Source organism: Python bivittatus, unplaced genomic scaffold, assembly GCF_059951505.1.
Source record: "Python bivittatus isolate LINGU-HERP-01145 unplaced genomic scaffold, Pbiv_v1 ctg000140_np1212, whole genome shotgun sequence".
NCBI lineage: Eukaryota > Metazoa > Chordata > Lepidosauria > Squamata > Pythonidae > Python > Python bivittatus.
Genome location: NW_028277043.1, coordinates 503,975 through 526,226, shown reverse-complemented (window position 1 = coordinate 526,226; position 22,252 = coordinate 503,975). Strand labels below are relative to the sequence as shown.

At 39.5% G+C, this 22,252-nt stretch overlaps 1 protein-coding gene across 15 annotated transcripts in view; it reads left to right on the top strand.

The window, feature by feature from the left end:
• The first annotated feature begins 2,141 nt into the window (after positions 1 to 2,141).
• Positions 2,142 to 22,252, top strand: part of AGBL1 (AGBL carboxypeptidase 1) — a 484,353-nt gene continuing 464,242 nt past the window's right edge. For 14 of the 15 annotated variants that reach the window (XR_015795343.1, XR_015795337.1, XR_015795339.1 and 11 more), the window contains exon 1: positions 2,142 to 2,556. Coding sequence is in view for 5 of the 15 variants with exons in the window: in XM_088136392.1 (XP_087992518.1) it covers positions 2,506 to 2,556 (51 nt within the window). In the remaining 10 variants the exon portion in view is untranslated. The remainder of the gene's footprint in view (positions 2,557 to 22,252) is intronic. The other variant, XM_088136391.1, reaches the window with a different exon arrangement.

The window sequence follows — 22,252 nt, the reverse complement described above, 5'->3', positions numbered from 1 at the left end:
GATCTATCCTCTTTCCTCCATTGTTCCTCTGTAACTGTTATTTGGAAACCTGTTTTCCCAATCCAGAGGTACCTTTGAGTCTTCAGGATTAACCCACTCCTCAGACTTGCCCTCCATGGATTTTCCCAACTCCCTTTTAAAGCCAACCAGGTTAGTGGCCGTCACCCAATCTTTAGTAATTTGATAACACAAATAACTACAGGTTGATAATGTGCTAGATGAAGAACTCTCTTTTGCCTGTTCAAACTCTCTTCCCATTGACCATCTTTGGTAGTCTTAGTTCATGAAATTGGGAGGAAAATGCTCCCACTTGGTCTTCTTTCACTATACCATGTATAATTTGAATGTTTTCAGAAAGCAGAATTTGGTTTCAAAGTATCCAGATTATTGGGCAATGCTGGGCTTCAGGGTTTAGTGGCTGAGGTCTAGATAATAGATTTCCTGATGTTTTGCTGGCAACTGTGGCTGGCATCTTCAGAGGCAAGGTGGTCTGCTTGTCTACATCACAGTCACTACACCCTGAAGCCTGACACTGCCCAACAGATACAATCCATGAAAGCTTACACCAGTATATTCTAGATTCTGTTGCCAGATAATGCCCCCTGCCCCCAGTCAGATACTCATATCTGCATTCTTTGGGTTCCTATAACAAACTAAACCAACACATGACCTACTGGGCTATGTCATGATGTGTACTTCAGGGAAATGGGAGATTTCTTTGGAGTTTGGGCAGCTGCAAAGGACTTCTGAATTGGAAAGAATTGGACTTGGTGATGAATACTATAATTTTGGGACTCGATATCAGAAAAAGGAAAATGTTATGTCCATGAATAGGCAAATGGTTTGGGTTTGTTGTTGTTATTTTAATCATTAGGTAATCATGGCTTCATCCAGCTTCAGTGATAGGTACATTTATCTGTAGAATGGGGAAAGTGGGAAGTGAGAGAGAACAGCCCAACAGCTTCTTTAAGCTGCCTTTAATTAGCGCTCAAGTCATTTTTGCAGCCAGTGGATTAATCAGTGAAGCATGCTGAGTGCTAGCCAAGCTTTTATAAGTTCTTAAAAGGGTTTTGTCACCCTTCTTTCTTCTGCTCATCATAGAACATTATCCCACAAGTCTGCCTTGGCTATTACATAAGTTTCTTTTATTAGACTTTCTGGGTCCTGTCAGGATGAGACAGATACTTCAAGGGCTGACCCTGGAAACACCACTGACAGCTGTGTTAATTTTCTCCAAGTTAGATGTTGGTGACATCGGTTAGAAAGCAGTATTTTTAGGAGTATTTTTTCTAATGCTGCCTGGTAGGGTGGAGGGTTCATAGCTCCAGGGAGCCAGGAATAGGCAAACAATGGACAAGTCCTCCAGTAAAAAATGGGGAAGAAAGGCCAATTCATCCAAGTCTGATTCCAGAAAGGGGGAGGGGATAACTATTTTTCTTTCTTCCTGTCCTTGCTCTTCAGCAAAATTGGCTATACAGTCGTCCTCGATCAACCTTTGCCAGGCTTTTCTTCTCCCAGAATTCCCAGCTACTTAGGGTCAGCTTTGAGGGACTTGGCCTATTGGTCACTGGCAGAGACTGTGAGAAGCCAGCAGTTGCATTTTTGTGGCCTTTCGAGCACCTACGATTACCTCACTGAAATTCACTAGCGAGTTGAGGGAGGTACAAATGGGGGAGCCGCTACATGTTAAACTTCTGAAGACTGACAGATCACTCAAAAGATCCCCACGTTGCCATAAGCATGGTTTCTTTTAGCTGCAGTTCGTTTAGCAAGCCTCAGTTACTTGGGTTCATACCTGGCCCTGTCCTAAGCTCTGTTGTACAATCCATCCTTGCACACTATGCTACGCTGAGGCCGAGGAAACCACAGTTAGTCTGACGAGTGAGCCTCATGTTGAAGTGTGTCTTTAAGAGCTTGCCAGTGTCCCTTCTTTGTACCCCACTGCTTCCCTGGACTCGTGTGTCTCGTGTCCATCTGCAGGCCTCTCCGATTACACTGAGACAGAAGCAGGCAGACCAAGTGGCCTCAGAAGGTCCTCTGGAACTGATCAGCCAGTCAGCTGAGAATGCCTGTCAGGCAGCCAAGTTCAGCCGCCCACTTCTCGGTCCCTCTGCCTGGACTATGCAAAGTTGCCTCTTTCTCTGCTTTTCCCCTCTTCCCTCATCGCCAGCTACCCTGCGTGCCTCCGGCTGTGCACTAAACACCCAGACCTTTTGCCGAGAGCTTTCCTTAATCCCCCGGATTCTTTATATAGGAATTAATCTCTCCGTCACACGGGGAGAGCAGCAAAGGGACTGGAGACCTGGGTGGGATGTTTATGCGTGTGTCTGTGTGTGTATTTATTTCATATGTGGAGGTCTAGAACTGTATTGCTTTGATTTTTTTTTATTCTCTCCTGATCTGGATTTAGCTGCTCTCTTGATCAGGACGGGACAACAGCAAAGCAGTTAGGTGAAACCTCCCTGTTGGAATTAAAAGTTTTGGGGTGGGATCGAGCATAGCAACATGGCTGAGCAAGAAAGTAGTGGCTTGCAGGTCCTTCTCTCTACTTTCCAGGTAAGAAGACTTCAACTAGTTGGAGAGAAATCTGATGGCTGTGTGGCTCCCTTCCCTTCCCTTCCTTTCTCTTTCTCTCAAGACAAGCTGGGAGAATTGTACAGCAGTAGAAGCTTTGATATGTAATACTTCCTGCATCCCAAAGCAGAGGGGAGCATTCTCTGCACTGGTCACAGTGGAGGTACAAAAGGAGGCAATACTGTGAGCCAGGAAGTCTGGTTTCAGATCTCACCTCTGCTACGGACTTCGCCATGTGGTTATTTTAGGACAGCTCACCACCCCCACCCCACCCCAGTTATACCTTAGACACAATGATTCTGAAATACCTCCCTTAATAGTCTATACTGTACATTCAGAGCTTTGAACATTCAGCGGTGCTTTATAAATATTATTGTTACACTGGAATTATGGGGACAGCTCTTCTTCTTTTTCAATGTCTTCTGCAAGTTTTGGGGTCTCTGGCTTTATAGCAAAATATTTTTTCCTATGTTCTTAAAATATTTTTTTAATCTAAGTACCCTGCTAAACAGGTATCAAGTCTGGATTTAGATCTATTTAGGGAGAGAGAAAGTGTGTGTATGTATATGTATTTTATATCAACGTTGCTTAAGTCAGATGTCTGTGTTGTTTAAACATGGTAAGTGAGTAAGAAGAAAAGCTTTGGGATTACTTATACTTTATCCCAGGACGTTGGAAAAGGATTTAAATGTTCTCAACCCTAAACAGAAAATAAGAGTTTTCATAATGGGAAAATGAAGCTTTCAATGTTTAAAGATTGCTCCTGCTGTAATATCTGACATCCTGAGCCTAGGTTTCAGGAGTTGCTATAGAGTGAGGAAAACATCATAACTTGTTGATGAAGATTCTCAGTCATCCAGGTGGAATTATCTGGAGGTTGAGTCATGGCAACTGGACTTCTTTTCTTTTGATTTGATACATTTCACTGCTTGTCCAAGCAGCTTCAGAAGCTGCTTGGACAAGCAGTGAAACGTATCAAACTAAAAGAAAAGAAGTCCAGTTGCCATGACTCAACCTCCAGATCATAACTTGTGTTAAAGGAGATGCTGCAAACCTACTGCTGGGGGAGAATTAAGGCAAGCAGGTGGGAGAACAATACAAATGCCCAGGTTTAGCAGTTAGTTTCTGCCTGGAACTAACTTGGGTGAAAAAGAGTTGCCAAATGTAGGATACCTTTTTGCCCAGGCATAACCCAAGTCTTAACTTACTTCCTCAACATCCAGTTGGGGGGGTCCATTTACAAATGGGTGGGCATTAGAAATGAAGGCTATAATTCTGCCATGATTTATCCTAACTCCACAACATGTTTCCAGCACTGAGTGCTAGTAGCTGTGTTACAGTAGAGATTATTTTAGATTTATTTATTTATCATATTTATATAGCCGCCTATCTCACACAAAGTGACTCTGGGAGGTATACAACAATTAATGCTGTTATTAGCCTTAGACAATGAGAAAGTGGCAATCCTTACTTACTGAAGAGCGTAAAAGTGAAATAGAAGCAGCTGTGCCCCACCCAGCTCAGTATCGTTGTCCCTGACAGGCAGAGCTCTTCAGATTTTGGATAAGAATCTTTCTCGGCTTTCTCTTGAGGTTAAACCTGAGATTTTCTGCATGCTGGTGCTCTTTGAGTTTTGACCCTTTCATAGATGACAGGAACATGGGCCGAAACCCTTGGTCTATCTAGCCTTGTTTAATAAAAGCAGCTATTAGCTGTGGTCACTAAATGGAGCCTCCATGTTCAGGGATAGTGAGTTTCAGCTGTTTCACTATCAGTTGAACTCTGATGGAGGAGGTTATTGTCTTCCTGCTCTGCCTTGGCAAAAGGTAGAACTATTAGAATATCAATTTGACATGTTGGTTGCAGGTTCCATCCTTGGTAGGTCTAGGTAGAGCTAAAAAATGCCTTGCCTGAAATCCTTGAGACTTGCTGCTAGTTTGTATAAGGCAAAGCAGATAATGTTTTGTCAGAATTGTATTTTTTAAAAAACAGTTCCTTAAAATCTCTTTGTGGGTACCCTTATGTGATAATGCTGAAGGCAAGTAGATGTCACTATGGGGTTTAATTTTTTTTTTAGCCCTGCCTCTCTTTCTTCAAAAAAATGATCCATTACTAGTGAAATAGAAAGAGTGAAGTCTCCTTCAGGTTAAGCTCAACTCCTGGTGTCCACCAACATGTTCATGTAGTTTCTTTGGCAGTAGCATGGGAGTGGTTTGGCACTGGCTTCTTCTGATTGTTTTCGTCAACTTCTCAATCTAACTCTGGGGTTTTCTAGTAGTTTCCCATCTAGGTACTGACAGGTCTGATCTTGCTTAGCTTTTGAGATCAGCCAAAATCAGGCTTTCATTCGATTCAAAGCTTCATGCATCAGTTTTAGTTCTTCTAAAACATTTGCAACATTGTTAGTGGACTCAATAACAACCTTGAGAAGCTTTGGAATTCACAGAGGAAGGGCCATGGGAACCCTCTGTGGCTTAGCCGGTTGTTTTCCTATGGGATAGATAATATTAGAACTAAATGGGCCAAGAATCTGACCTTGCAAGGGTAGTTTCCTGGTAGTCTTGAAGCAAACAAGAAGAGTAAGAAGAGAAAAACGTTTATTCTATCTATATAACCTCAATAGAAAATTCATTACACCTTCATTCCAACCAGAAGCTACATTCTTGGATTACAATCATATCACACGCATTCTTAAATCTGTTCCTTCCTCATTCTACTCATTTGTTGTTTTAGAAGTGCCTTTGAACAGCAAATCAGTCCTGGCCTCCTCTTCTCCACTGCCCCAATCCCTTGCATGGCTCTTTGAAGGAAACCACTAAACCACAGCCTTTTCAAATATGGTTCACATGCCCTGACCTGTTATTGATGCTTGCCATCCTTGTTGCTATTACTGCCTCCTTCATTTTTTTATATATTGGCTCTTGAAAACAGCCACCTTCACTTTGATGTAGAAGTGCATTGGATTTTTCGAGCCACCTTCTTCCTGACTGACTGGTATCTCTTCAATCAATGTGCCTTAGCTTGTTCTGCTTTACTTACTTAGCATTGTCTCTCATTTGTATTTTTGAAACTTCATAGCAATTATTGAAACATACATCATTAGGCCTACAAAAGGACTATACAGCCCAGTAGACACAGCTCTGTTTTGCCAAGACACATTCCAGAAAGGCAAAGAGATAGAGAGCAAATAAGTTTAACTGAATTCCTGTTGGGCATTAGAGGCTGCCATATGCTCCAATTATGCAGGAAAATCTGTAGTTTCTTTTATCCATTTGCCTCATAAATCATTGGTTGTGTTTGCACAACAGACTCAGCCACAAATTAGCCAGCTATTGCTGGCAAACCCAGCCTGAGTGATTACTCTGTGCTTCAGTATGTTATCTAAATCTTTAAAAATGGGATAATTTAGTTAGACCATGGCTTAATTAATAATGGGTTAGTGTGTTGGCAAACCCAGCCCTTGTTTTGCCTCCTCTCCTATTCTAGAAAAGTTTCCTTTTGGTTGTTACTGTTGGTTGGCTAAAGCTGTTCATTGCTGCTATTTCAGTTTCTGCTTCCTCAGATGATGATCCTTTGGAAGTGAGGTTTGGATGTCACTTGCCTCTGCATGTAAATTAAAGCTAAGTTGGAGTTTTGAACTCTTCAGCTCAAATTTTAAAGAGGGTCAAGTATTTATATGGGTGTGGAAGAGAGAAAGGATTCTACTGACTTGCCTTCATAGCAATGGCTGTTGATCATCATTATTTGCCAAAACACTCTTGAAGCAAAACTATTTTGACACATGGTGTTATTCTGCTTGTGACAAAATAAACTGTTTTCTAGGGGTGGCATTTTCTCCTAAGGCTACCTCTGGCCCATAAGAAATGCTGAGGGTTATAACAGTATTACCAAAGGAAACAAACAACAATTATATCTTTTAATTATATGTCCTGCTTCTACCTCTTGTTTTAAATTGCTTTCTTTTAGTGAATTTGTGGTATCAGATTGAAAGTGGCTTAAATGGCTATTCTAGTTTGGCAGTCTTAAATTAGCTGATTTTAATTGCATTGTATGTTTAGTTTATACATGAACCATCTTAGTAGGGCTTTTTGCCCAGAAAATTAATGCAGAAATACTGATAATAGTAACTCATAATAAGCAAGCAAACCAACAATTTAAGCTTGGACACTAGGTGATGACTAACACCTCCTGTTCATTTCACTCCTCTTGCCATTCTTTCCTTCTGCTGAATGTGCTTTGTGAAGATGATCAGCTGCCTTCATAAATATTAAAGAATGTGGGAACGCAGAAACTCAAGCTACAAACCTTTATGTGGCACTAATATTGGTGTTATATCAGGGAGTTGGATGAGATGACCTTGGAGGTTCTAAATCTATTAATCTATATCCTTGGAAAAGCTGTATGATATGATCCAGCTGATGGTATAAACTGATCCTATCTGTTTGCGAGGCTGAATGTGCTATGAATCATTCTGTTTCATTTACAGTGGTTCTGCCTTGCAAAATCTATGTCCTACCCTTCAAATATTTGCTTCTGCTCTGAATTAGCAATTTGTCCTTGCTGTTTATCTATTTCTTTGACTTACACGTTTTTAAGTCATTTTCCTTTTTAAATAGAACTGGATAGATATGTCTTAGAAACTTGAGATCCAGTTAATTCTTCTCCTTTAAAATTTTGCACATTTAAAACAAAATGGAAACAAACAACTGGTCTTTATTGCAAATCTCCCCCCTCTGTATGCACATAATTCTGAAACTGGGTTAGTGCAGCTTTTCCCTAACCTGATATTCTCTGGATAAGTTGGGAATGGAATTCCCTTTATTTCCAACCTGCATGCTTGCTGGAGACTTTGGAAGTGGAAGTCCAAAGGAGTTGGAGGGAAGAAGGTTAGTTAAATAAAACAAATACAAAAAAACAAAACCAGATGAGGGCTCCAGCATTTCAAATGGAGGGAAACTGAAAAATACCATGCCAGAAAAGGGAAGAAAGAGGTATAAGAAGGGATGATTATCACCTAGCCATCTAGTATTCTGCTTAAGGCTCTTGGTTTTCTTCTGGATGTTTTAATCGATGGTGCATGCATGCAAATGCTACATGAGGCTGCCTGTGGTTAGGTCCAGCCCTTGAAATAACATATGTTTTCCTGAGATGACAATCTCTGTGCCAACTGAGAGTTCACATAGACCAAGACAGCTTGAACCCAGTCCCAGTGTGCTGGGTGGCAAGCTTCAGAAGAAGCTAGAGTTCAGATAGGAGGAGGTGAAAATTATGTATCAATGGAACACTGTATAGGTTGGATTCGTGTCTAGCAGAAAACAGACTCAAGGTTCTCCTTTTGGCAGCTCCTGGTTTTTTCCCTCTTCCTTCTTGATGTGAAAGAGATAAGCTAACCTTAATTCTTAGATGATCATCAGATGAAAAACAGCCTTTGGAATGTGTAGAGATGTTTGGAGCTTGACATAAGTAGAAACCATTCGGGTACATCCAGATTTTCTTGGAAAGCTAACATTTTGTACAGTGTTATCCAAGAAAAACTAGTAAATCCAAAGAAAATGTGAACATAGGATAGGGACCATTTGTCTTACTATCCACTGAAAATAGAGCCATCTGGATTATAGTAGTGAATGGAGAAAGGAATACAACATCAAACCAGAAAACCTAAAGTAGTTATATATGTATTCCAAAATATTTCAATAATACTGGAGTTCTTGGTGCTCTCTAAGCTTGGTTGTTTGCTTGCAGATGTTTCCTTACCCAACTAGGTAACATCATCAGTGTGAGTGAGTGTGGGGTTTGCTCCCTGTTTATATACAGTAGCTTGCCCTGCCAGTGTTGGTGAGGATGTGGTTTTCTCCTTGGTAGTTCCTTGATTAGAGTATTGTTTTCTGCTTGAAAGTATTGTTTTCTATTATCTAGTTGGGTAATGAAATATCTGCAAGCAAATAACCAAGCTCAGAGAGCACCATGGACTCCACAGTTCAACCCTGAGCTACATATATTCTCTTCTATTGGGATTTCAATAACTGGAATTCAGACATGAGGCAGAAGATTGGGTTCACACCATAAAAAACATGGTTTTGCTTAACCATGGTTTCTTGAACAAAGGACAGTGGCTGGCTTCACACATTGCCCGGAACCAAAACCAAACAAACCACATTGAGGCTCTGTATGCTGTACAAAACTAGCACAAAGTGATGCTTAAAATGAGACTAGAAATATTGTATGTATATCCTTTCCCCCATCCCTAATGCTCTATTGCTTATATTAGACTGCAGACAATATTAGATTCATAACTGGCCTAGCATTTACCCACCTTTAATAATTTGCAATGCAGCGCAAGTATTCAAGCTCATCTGGACTGTGTAATTTGCTGATATTCTTTGTGAGAACGTTCCCACTCATTTATTTTGCCCCATTTTCCTCTTAGTTTCAATTAACTTCATCAAGAGCATGTCAAGTTATCCCACAACTAAAGATGATTATTTTTAGACATCCCAGTCACTGGGTGATCCTTGATCTGCTGCTTCAAAGCATGGCCAGCCCTATTTCATTGTCTCAATATCCCATCAGCAGGCTTTTTATTTAACGAAATCTGATTAAGTAGCATTCTGACCAGATTCCTGATTGGTTGGGACTCACAGGGCTAATTCAGGAAGGAGGAAAAAAAATAGCAGGCAGGAGGAAAAAGAGCATCCAGACAGAAAGAGCCAAGGGAAACAATAATCACAAATAGGATGGGGTTAGGGGAAGGAAGGGGCATTTTCTTCAAATGCAAATGGCTTTCAGGAAATATCATAAACCTTCTAATAGGTGTCCATATGAAATCTGAATGTTGAGAATGCCCAGAGCATCCTTAGCATTTAATATCTGACTGTGTGTTTGGGAGATATCCTAGGCATAGTTATTCTATTAAAAATGATGCTATAACTGTTCTGTTTTGTACCAATTTATCTAGAAGCCTAGATGGGTGAGGGGAAAAAAGCACTGGAAGAACATACTTGATTACTTTTGGCATCCCATCTCCTCACCTGTATACACGGTAGATAGCCAGAAGGACACCAGTGGAAGGGAAGGTTGGTATGTTTCATCTTCCCTGGTGATTAAAATATGGATTGGCTAAAATAGTTCAGAGCCAAACAAGCGGAGCAGCCTTTCCCAGCCTTCATTTCCCCAGGAATAAATTGCCAGTATGGAAACAAATCAATGTTATCTAAATGTCTGCTGGAAAAGGCTAGGTTATGCCACCAGCAGGTTCTAATGGGTACAGATAGTCCCCACTTTAAGAACGAGTTCCATTCCTAAGGTCTGTCCTTAAGTCGAATTTGTACATAAGCCAGAACAGTATTATTGTATAATACTGTATAAGTAGTATTGTGTAATGAACTTGAACCATTGTGTAGTTAACTCAAATCATTGTGTATTTAACTCAAATTTTGCTACAATAGATTCTGTTCTGAACTATGGGTCATCTGTAAACTGGGTGTTCTTAACCTGGGGACTCCCTGTAATTTTTCCTGGACTTTACCCTTTTGGATTCCAAGAGTAGAGTGGTAAAGGCAATAACTTTTGCACCAAACAAATCACTAAAAAGGTTAAAGCAGACAAAACCAAATCCCATTCTCTTTCTGCAACAAACATTTACTTGATTCTGAGTAATCATTAAGAAGAAGCATCTTACTTACAGGGAAAGATCTCTATTGAGTTTAATGCTGGGCCAAAATCTGCCTTGTGTTTCCTTGATTCTCTCCTCCCAAAGAAGGTTTTGTTTTTCTGCCTTATTTTCCAGAATCTTGAGAGATTGCTGGAATTTCTTATGATGTTTTTGAGTGTTTTTAGTTGGAAGTAGCAGAGAGCCCACTGGTGACAGTGGGTTATGTGGTTGCCTTTCAGCTAAACCTCTCCCATGGGAAAAGTTTCTTCCCTTGAGATTGAATGGGAAGGTGAGAAGCCAGGGTTGGCTCCAGACCACTAGAGACAAGACTATACAGAGAAAGACAAGGCTTTCAGTGCACATCCAGTTCAGCCACCTTGTGCATGGGGCAGTTGCAGGAATCCCACCCCCTAGATATTATGGATATTCTCTTTCCCAGCAAAGTGAAAGAGATTGGTCTTTTGAAAAATAAAGATGAAAATTTCAGCACGGGGGTAGATTATAAAGCCTGTCCCTCTGAGTGAGATAAAGGAGTTCTTGTACACCAGTTTGCATTCCATGTGGATCAGAGGCAGAGGCAAAGTTCAGGTGTACTAATAAGAGATGCTTGCAGCTCTGCTGGATCGTGCCTAGGACAGTCTTTGTTCACCTGCCACTGTTTTCTGATGCGTTTCCACTTCACATCCATGACTGCATTTCTTTGCTTGAATAAGAATTATGCTTAAGAAGGGATGCTGGATTCAGACAGATCCTCGTTTTATTAGATCAGAGCTTGAAGCACCACTTTGCTGGTTAAAGCTCTTTTATTCTGAGGACAGACAAGAGAACAGTTTAATGAGAAAGAACTAAGTATTTTAAATTACAGCGCCTTCTCTCTGGAATACCAGTGACTTCTCATAAGAACTTCCAATATATTTTCAAAGCCCAAATCTCTCCTGATATTGAGAGATCTGCATCTCTCTGCATTGTAACGCATTAGACAGCATGTAGAGAAGAAACTCAGTTTAGGATGTTTCATCGTAATGACAGAAATTCCATTGCTGTGACAAACTAGCCCGTGGGCTTGATCTTGGATTGTTGACCATAGAGTCATGGAATCATAGAGCTGAAGGACTTTGAAGTATTGAATGGGGCACTGCATCTTTGAACTAGAGTCCAGAACTCCTTTTGTTAATGACTTGGATGAAAAGTGGAGAGAATACTTAGCAAAACTGACGATGATACAAAATTGGGTAGGCTAGGTCAAAACTGGATAAGCAGTTGGTTGGAGTTAATTTAATCTAGAATTTTCTGAATCTAATTTTGGATAAATTAAACCTGCCATTTATTAAATTAAAATTGACAAGGTCAAAGGGTCTTTTCTTGGGTTTGCTATAAAATGGCCTGCCTTGCTGTCTCCTGACCCCACTGATCCAGTTAAACATGAAGTAGGAACAGGAACATAGATTGTATGTACAAAGCCTTTTATCAAACCCAGAATTTTCTTATGGTAAAGGAAGACTACAGCCCCAAACCTGTATGGATTGGGATGACCTATAAATAAATAGCTCTTTGTCTCTATATGTACCTTCAGGGTACTTCCTATTCATCCTTTTTAGGACTTTAAATGGAGCTTGACGTTGTCTCTTTGTTCAGTTCTTCAAAGATAGGATGATAAATTCCCAAACTGGGTGCCTAATTTTTTCCAGGGCAAAAGCTGCTCTTAGCCTTTGAGTGGGATACCAGGGGATGCAGCCCAAAAGGAGAGTGGCCCAGGACAAAATTTGAGTTCATTTAATTAAACTTTAAATTGAATTGAAAATAATTCAGTATAGTTCATATAACACAATATGTCCTACTCCATCATATTAAAAATTAGCATTTGATGAGAACTTTTGGAAAAGCTTTGGCCGGGGGGGGGGGAGGGGGGCAAACAATCCAGAAATGTATAGCCATGCATGTCTGCCCTAAATGGAGCAGCCTGACTCAGCATAAAGCAATTTCCTATGTCCTTTATCTCCATATTAAGAACCAGTGAATTTGACATCGGATTCCAAAAGTTATGACTTGCAGTACTCAGTTATGCAGCAGTTCTTTAAACTCGTAACACTTGGTAGCCCTTTTGTGATCTTTGTATAACTTTCACTAATGACATTAGTCAAGTTTAACTCTTTATTCTTTGAACATTTTAAAGCAACTTTCTCCAACATGCAGCCCTATAATGTGAACTAGCAAGGTTGTTTTAATGGAGCCACAGTTCTGAAATACTTGAACTGATGCCATGCTAAGAAAGGGTTGGCTTTTGGAATGACCTGTACAAATCATTTGCTGCAGTGAAAAAGGCACCAAATGACACTGAAAGATCCTGGTTAACAGCCTCTGAAAAAATGGGATAGATAGCAAAAAGAACAGGACCCCAGTAGAAGAGAGTTTCATGTAAAGATACAACTACATTAACTACAGTAAAAAGGAAGGAGAGAGCAAATGAACAATAAAAGCAAATTTTAAAGTGAAACATCTGATAAGCAACCCATTATGAAATAAACGGTTTGCCCCTGAGAGAAAATTAGGTTTCTGCTTCTTGAAGGAATATATATGACATAAATGGGGGCAAAGGCACTTACAAAGGGGCGGGTGTTTTGATTTCTTTCAGGGTTCCTTGATTCTCTCACTATTCCTGTTTGATGAGAGCCCTTTTAAGGTTATGCAGTAATATGTTTTATGACAAGTTCTGCATAATAAAATGTGTGATTTGAAATGCATTAGGATTGGATTGGAGGGGGGAGAGAAACAAAGGAAGAGCCCTAAGCAATTCAGAGGGTGTTGGGTGGCGTTTGCATAAAGGTACTAATTTGTTCCAGCTGCTTATTGTTAAAGACCACACATCTCATAGTCAGACTGGAGAAAAGCCATTCAATTTATGAGAAAGGATATAGAAACATTGAAACTATAAAGCCTAACTCAGGCAGTTATCTATGGTGGGACAAATAGGATGCCAAGGAGATGATATAGTATAGTGAGTACCCTTCTAAAAACCAAGGGTGAGACCCACCATTTTATATGTGGACACTAGAACGGATTAACTACGGCTTGTTGAATAATCTGCAGTTGTCTGAGTTTGGCCAACACACTAAGCATAAGAATTGTTTGCAGATCACAATGACTGAGTTTATATGACATTATATCCCCAAACTAAGCAAACCAGGTTATCCATTGGATTAACATGTGTACCAGCTAAGAAGACTAGATGGAGCAGTGTTTAAGGTCCCAGTAGCTCCCTTTGATTTCTCAACTGATACAAAGAGTCCACTGGAGTTGGGCAGCCAATAACTTTACATAAATAAATAAAAGCTGGAGAGTTCTTGAATGTCACCCCTCTGTAGTGTGGATTCAAATGGCATAGAATAGCCATGCTATACAGCTAAGTAGGTAGAAGATTGAGCCACAGTTCATTCTGTTGGTGGATTTGTGGACCATCTTTCAGTACACCAGCAAAGATATTTGATTAAAAATGAAAGTAAAATTCTTCTTTTCCTTTTCCCAAAACTAGGCTGCTGAAACAAAGAAAGCTTTGGAGGTTTAATCCAGGACAGGATTTAATATGAAAGGATAGTGAGTTTGGTGGTGATGTTTTCATGGCATGTTTTCCCCATGGAAGCATATGCTCAGACACGCTTTTTCTCAATGCTTAATACTTTTCCATCTGAGCTACTATTTTCTGCTTGGGCTTTGAGATTTTGCAGCTCTAATGGTAAATCCCCCATGCATGAAATATACCCACCCCTGATGTAGCTTCATCTAGCACTGGATGTATTCTGGACTCTAAGTAGACACAGTATTTAGCATAGAAAGTAAACATCATCAATATACATAGCCCTTTACAGAGGCAAGAGGATAGTTACCCATCTCAAGCACCTCATAGGCTAAATTTTGAGAGAGGAAAGAAAAGAAAGGGGTGGCAGGGTTAAATCAGGGGAAAGACGCATTTATTTAAATGTTTAAAGCTTGATTACAGACTCAATTGCAATAGAATATGAGAAGCTTTCAGATAACGTCAATCAGCTAAACATGAATGTTAATCTGCCTCGAACTTTCTTTCTTTCTTTTCTTTTTTTCCCTGAGGGAAGCATGTATGGTAAATTGTGAATACTATGTCCATCTCACAAAACTCAGTTGCTACCCTTAACGCCCCTTCCAACATACCAATATTTCTGCAGAAGTGCACGTAACTCCCTTTTTGGACAACCCAAATATGGGATGGGTGGGTGAAATTAGTGTATCAGCCAATATTGACATTTGGTAATGTGTGAAATGATCTTCTGTAGATCAAGCAGGTCAAGGGGGAAAACAACAACTTGCCAATCATGAATCATATTCTGGAAATGTCTCTTTAGGTGAACAATGTACAGTCTGAGGGTTATATGATCCTCTTCAGCTGTGAACACTTTTCTTGCAGGATTAAACCTGTTACTTAATATGTCTGGAGCACGGTCTCCAGAGACTCCTTTCACCACTTCTAAAGATGGCCCCTTACATTGATCTGGCCTGCTTTTGCAAAAGCCTAAAGAGATCTGATAGGTTGACAGGCCCATTTCTTGAGTACAGGAGAAAGAAGAATGGCCTTTCATTTCTTTATATGAATCAGTAGAAAAGGATGTATAATAATATAGGGGTCCAAAATTGGATGAATATTGCTATGTATCTGAATAGCTATTCTCTTGGATTCAATACAGGCCAGGGGATTTCAAGAATATGGTCTGGACTGAGAAGTAAGCAATAAATAAGTAAATGAAAAATCCTGGTGAAGTTAGTCACTTTTAAGACCAATGTGCTGAGGATTTCATGTTGCATTTTTGGCAAGAAGAAAGAAATGCTTTGCCATTACTTTTTTCTGAGGATGTGTTTGAAAGCCCTAAGCTTTCCTGATTGTCTGCCATTCAGGTACCCCTCAGGTCTGATCCTGTTTACATTTTCAAGATCAGACTAATGCACTTGGGCACTGCTACAGACGGAGAAATAATTTATTATCAGTGCTATGCACAATAATTCTTCTCCATTCCCTTTGTACCAGTTCTCCTTCAGCTTGATGAAAGAAAATGTGCTTCAACATTTCTTCTAAAGGAGAAGAGAACTTTGGTGAAATTCTTCTGGGTGGAAGGTTGTGTTCCTGCACTTATTAAATTATGAAGTAGAGCATTCACATATCTCTTTAAGTCTCTTTCATTGCAGAATCTTCTATTTAGCATTCTGCAGCCTCCCTGGCTTCTCAATCTTGCAAAGCCCTCTGGTAGGAGTCCCTTCCTGACATCTTCTGTTAGGATTCAATGGCAGCTCAAGAAACCATGAAGGTTGCCTGACTGCTGGAGAGAGGATTAAGCAGTGTAAGGAAGGGCATTTATATGTATCCTCGTATCTAAATATGTGTGAATGCTTTCATTATGTATCCTTTCTCCAGTAGTTTACCTCCACCCTTACTTCCCATGCTTCTTTTAAATCCCAAGGAAAGACATCAGGATGGAACTCCTCTTATCAGACTTTCTGATTGGGAAATGTGGGCAGAGTGATTTCAGAGAGAAAGAAAAATATGGGTAGCGGCAAAGAGAATGAATAGAGAATTGTAAGGTACATTTTATTTATTTATTTATTTATTTATTTATTTATTTATTTATTTATTATTAAACTTGTATGCTGCCCATCTCCCCCAACGGGCGACTCTGGGCGGCTCACAATAACAAAAAAGAACAAACACACCAATCCCTCCAACAGTGACTAAAATCCATAAATAATTAAAATATAAACATACGTTAAAAATGTCCTAAAACCCCCCTGTATATTTTAGCACTAAAACCTTCAAGATACTGGGGGGGGGGGGAGCCAAAACCCATCACCCCACCAGCCATCTCCACAGATGCAAGCCCCCATCCGGCCCCCAGGCCTTCTGGCAGAGCCAGGATTTAACCCCTTTTCTGAAGGCCATGAGGGAGGGGGCACACCGGACCTCGGGAGGCAAGATGTTCCATAGGGCGAGTGGGGTGGGCTGAAACAACCGGGGCGAGATGGTTCCTCAGATAACCTGATCACAGGTTAACTTTAATCACAGTACTATTATGGCAATAGCTGTCTTTGAGACAAGAATTGGTTGGCTGAGACCTTTAAAGGTAACAATGGTTTGTGATGCAGATTTTGATGTGATTGTTGGATTAGGGAATTTGGAAATATGGAAATGTTCGAATATACATAGTTGTAGTTGATTTAAACTGGTTTGGATGGTTGGTGGAAAACAAAGCATTCAAAGGGTATTCTGTGATCTTCAGTATCCACTTTTCATTACTTTGAAAATGTTCTTTTGAAAGTTTATGTATTAATTGGAGATGAGAAACATCTGTTATCAAAACCCTATAAAATATTGCTTAACTAATATCACGAAGAGCAAGAGCTAAAACAACATGATTAGAGAGGAGCAAGATTTAACATCATTAATTACATCTGTGATAATGAGACAAAATATGGTTATAGAGAAATAATGTTTCATTATGTGCTAATCTACAGGCAAACTATTTTAAAACAATGTCTTGCTAGTATGTAACACCATAAGAATTATGTAAAATATATGGTTTAAAGAATGCTAATTCTTGGAAATGTCATAATGAAGAAAGAAGATATATATTCATGCATTATGGACTTGTAAATTAGCTAGAACATTATGGAAGAAATGCAAAGGGAATAATTTGATCTTGGCTGAATTGAAAACAAAGATAAAATTTGAGCTTTTTATTTTTATTGAGATTTCTCCAAATGGTATTTGTTTCTTCTCATGCTAAAATGTCTCCTTTGCACTGAGTTCAAGTAGCTCCTGTGACTTCATAGTTATGTATGTCTGTATAGGGTTTGGGGTTGAGTTAATTTTTTTGGCAACAATATAGGTATGACTACCATTGCATTTTTGTGTGTTTTTTTTTTTTTTTTTTTTTGGTAGTCTAGACTGAGGGGGATTTCCTGATGATGTCTTATCCAAGTCCTATCCAGGTCTGGCTGTTTAGTTTTTCAAGACCAACCAAGGTCAACTAGGACTTCTTCTTCTTCTTCTTCTTCTTCTTCTTCTTCTTCTTCTTCTTCTTCTTCTTCTTCTTCTTCTTCTTCTTCTTCTTCTTCTTCTTCTTCTTCTTCTTCTCCTTCTCCTTCTCCTTCTCCTTCTCCTTCTCCTTCTCCTTCTCCTTCTCCTTCTCCTTCTCCTTCTCCTTCTCCTTCTCCTTCTCCTTCTCCTTCTCCTTCTCCTTCTCCTTCTCCTTCTCCTTCTCCTTCTCCTTCTCCTCCTTCTCCTCCTCCTCCTCCTCCTTATTATTATTATTATTATTATTATTATTTAACTTTATTAAGAATTTTGATTATAATAATAAACTCTAATACAAACTAAACTTAAAGGAAGAAAATAGAAAGGATAAAAAGTGCAAGAAAGAACGAAGAAAGAAAAAAGTAAGAATATAATAAAGAGAAAAATATATAAAGAAGTGACTTCCAACCTGCATCACAACAAATATAAACAAATTTAGTGACCCTTCACACCTTCTAAGGTTACAAACATTTATCTCTTCATCCCATATCCCATCTCTTATCTATAAACAAATCCATAAAATATCATCCTTTCCATCCTGATGTCAGCAGAAAGTCCATAAAGGACTTGCCAGAAATAACACCATATCTTGCTTTAACCTTGATCAAATAAACCAACTTTATATTCCTTCCTTTTATTTCTAACAGTTTTAATCTTTAGTTCATTCAAATATTGTCATAGGATTTCATTTGTATTCATTTCTTCTTTGTCCCATTGCATAGAGTTCTTCAAGTCTTTAACAAGCCTCTTTTGTAAATTCAGTAGGGAAAAAATTGTCCAGGTCACTCTCTTGGTTTATCATTTATATCCCTTTTGAAATTTAAAACTTCAGCCAATTTCTTTTGTAGATCCAGTGAAATATCCTTTTCTAAGTCATTCTCTTGGCCTGTCAGTTGTAAATCAATACTGTCTCTATCATGTCAGATAAAATTTGTTCTATATCTGTCATTTCTTCAATAACATCTTTTGGACAAAGTCTATCCATAGAAGAAGGCATCATTACTGACTTTGTTGATATTGTGGCTACTAATTTCTGACTTCATTCTTCAAAAGTCTCCTTCACTATTTCCATTGTTATAATGTTTGCATTTAATAGGCCTGCATTTTTCCCCTCTACCTAAAATCTTTAGTCCCTTCTAGTGTCCAGTTTTTAAATCATGAAATTACTTATCTCTGTTATGTCTTCCAAAAACCAAAACAGTTCTATTTCCCAAGATAAGCTGTTTGTTCTTTATAATTAACTCCAAAGTTTTATTGTAAAAGTTTCATTATTCCAAATTAATCCATTTATAACTTTCTACATTTAAAATCTTATTTAACTTTTTGCTGTTTATTTCATATTCTTTAAGTTCTTATGCTTCTAGTTAATTTTTCTTTTGTTCAGAGTTGAACTCACCTTATGAAGACTTTTCAAATTTGTCATTCCAAAGGTCTCTAATAGTTTAGAAGTAGTTAATGAGCGATTTCCAAAAGAGATTAGAAAGTGAGGTCTGCGAACTTAGTGTCCTTTAAAAGGCTTTGCTGCAATTGCAAGCAAGATAGCTAATTCCTTTATCTCCCAGCACTCAAACCCACAGAAAATTGCTGTCCTGTGGTCTCCTCATAAGGAGTAGCTGTCTGGAGCACTTGTGGGCAATCTCCCATCCTCTCTTTAATCAGAGAGGTTCCAAGGAACTGGTCTGCTCACCAGTTCCTTGGTCTTTGCCGTGGTTATTGGCTCCACGTTCGCAGAGCCATCTTCAGTTTGCCATACCTCCCCGGAAGTCCTCAGCTAGGAGTTCTCATTAGAAACAAATATTGTATCTGATACAAGCTGCCACAATCAGCTGTTCTAAAGCCTGGGGGAAAAAACTTTCTCTGGTTATAAGTAAAGTGGAAGAATATGAATAGGGCTGTATGGGCAAATGCTTTATTGAAATGATGGCAGGTAGGTAATACAAGAGGAAAGCCAACTCAGCAATGGAGAAGGTGAAGCGAGAAAAGTCCCATTCCTGTGCTCTGATAGCTTATGGTGGAGGATTGTAGGGTAGCGTGTGCTATTTTTCTTCATGCTAGGGAACCACACTTGGCTTTTTAGTGACATGCTATGGTAGCCCTTCTAAAGTAGCTAGGACCAAAGCAAGATGGATGGACCCAGGATAAGAATGAAACTTGTTTTAAATACAAGGTCATTCAGATTAAATTAATTAAATCCATTTGATACAAATCCAAGGGTGGGTCTCAGTACCCCTTCCCACTTTTAAAAATTAAGGAGGACCCCAAAACACCTTGTGTTTGTATGGGCTATATTTATCGATACACACTGTATTAAAAATTAAAATGGATGCATTCGCTGCTGCTACCACTTCTCACAACTGTTGGATGGGATTTTAATATTATGTTTTTCAACGTAGGCTGGCAAATAATTTTGATTTTGTGGATCCCTGAGAAGGTCTTGGAGGACTCCCAGAGGTCCTAAGACCACACTTTACTGGGCTAAGGTATATGTGCAAGAAATAGGCTTTGTTTTGAAAATGCTTTATCCCTCCCAGTGATTTCAGCCTATCTTTCTTCAGCCTTTGAGAGGAGGCTTTTGTAAATCAGATTTCTCTCTCTCCAAAAGCGGGCAGACCACTTCCTCTGCCCCTGAAGAGTAGGACCATTCCCCCCAACAGGCAGAGTGAAATAGTTCAGATTGTACAAGTTCAGAGATGATAGTAGATGTTGAAGTATAGAGTTGTGTATCACATGCTTGTCTTCTGCCCCTGAAGCCAGCCTGTGGACTTCAGATGATAGAGGTGACGTTACCCCTCAACTGTATTCAAGAAAAAATCAGTTACTAGCTTATTTGGCTTTTGTGGATAAAATAGCAAGAAAGGACCCTCCCCCCCCCCATCTTTGCTACAGGCACCAAGTGTCTTGATCTGGCCCTATTGGGGAGCTAAAGACCTATTGGCTGCCTTCATGCAAGCTAATCTTGGTTAGTTTTATTATGGCTGAGTATGTGGTGCAAACCAGCCTCTTTAGGTTAGAATTTGGTGTCTTGTGCCAACCCAGAGAATAGGTAAATTGCAGCATGTTCTGGAAAGGTATCTATCTAGTAAAAACTAATTTTGTCAGTTTCATATGCTTGCAATGATTTTATAACAGGATTTAAAAATCTGGAGGTATACAGTATCTCATTCAATTTGTACCAATAATAGAGAGGAATTCTGCCTTTTCTCCTCACCGTTCTGATTCTGCCTCCCACTTAGTCTCTATTCTTAAAAGAGCTATTATTCTTATTGCTTATTAGGTGTCACTGCAGGGAAGATAAACATCCATCAAATAGAATAGTTATTGATAAAGACCACACTAAATAAGTGAAGGGTTTTACGTGTGAATTTAGCTCCATGAGACAGCTTTTGCTTTCTCATACAATCGGGTTAACAGCTTGTGCCTTGCTGATATTGGGGAGAGGGAGGCATTGCCCATCTCTGGAAAGGCAGCCTAATCTTATGCAGGGAGCAACACCAGACAATGAGATCCAGCAACAATAAAGCTTTATTGATTCAAACTTTAAAAAAAAATCAAAGATACATTCATTCACTCATACTATTTATATACTACCCCACAGCTAGGTTGGCCAGGCCTGGCCTGGGTTCTGGGAAGACAGCTACATAGCATAGGTGATGGGACAATGGGGTTTTCCAACAGAGATCCATACAGCTTGTTCTATTTATGTTTTGTCAGCAATGTCTGTCACACATTTCTTTCCACATCACCTCAGCCTTTTTGTTAATCTGTTAGGTTTCTACTCAGATGTGACTTGCAGCATGGCAGTTAGCTATTAATTCTGGTTGCTGTCCTCTGGTCTCTGATCAACTGTTTCCCAGTTCCATGCATCAGTGTTCCCAGTTGAAGTCTCTATTCTTCCATTCAGAGAAAGTGATACTTATTTTCTTCTTCTATCCCACTCACCTATTAATTTAACTATCCTTGATGCCAGATTGCTTGCTCTCTCCCAAAGGTCAGGAAACATTACAACAGAGGTGCATTGTCCAGACTTATACAGAGGGCAGCTGGGTTCTTTTCTCTCCCCATCTTCCCAGTGTGCCTTTTCTGTAGATGTCCTTTCTCTGAAGAAGCAACATGTGGATCTAGTTTTCTATATTTAATCCATCTTGTTTAGACACATACTTTTTAGAGTGTTCTCCATGCATGTACTTTGCAAGTGAAATCAACTTGGCTAGCTTTATCGTTGATGTTAATACTTTCTTGTGTGACCTGGGTCTTTACTGAAACATAGTAAGATAGTGAGCACTCTGTAATGGTGACATTTGTGCAAATCCAGGGGTTTGTCTGAAAAAAAAAAGTGAATTTATATGCATACCTCTGTAGGCCCTTCTTTGTCAGTATCTTGCTGGGTCTGTAAATATTAAGGATTGGAAGAACCAGGGACCATATAGCTGTTGGAGTAGGCCCCTCCAAGTATTGAGAAGATGCATGGAAGATGTGATCTGATTTCTCCTCTTGTGAGGAACTATAATGTCTGATAATAGAAAAACTGTCTTCAGAAAAAGATTGAGAATTCTTTGAGAAGGAGCAAGCTCTTAGGAACCATGAGGTAGTTCAAGTGGATCCTCATTCTTTATGGGGAGAGGACAGCTTTCTAGTCCTCATTTCAGGAGAGACAAGAGGAAGCTAAACAGAGTCAGGAATAGAAGTTGTAGAATGGGACCCCTGTGATGGGACTCCACTGGAGATTCCTTAGGTCTTTTTGTAGGATTGGAGCATTCCAAAGAATTCTCTATGAAAGACAACTAAGGTATTTAGGGTTGAATTGGATCCTGATATCAATCAGTACAGCATGAATAATGGAGTGTTTGCAATAGTAACAACACATATTTCTCAGACTGCTAGTTGCCAAGGAGTGGATATAGTGTACAGGATGTCATTGAAGCTAGCTAACTTTCTCT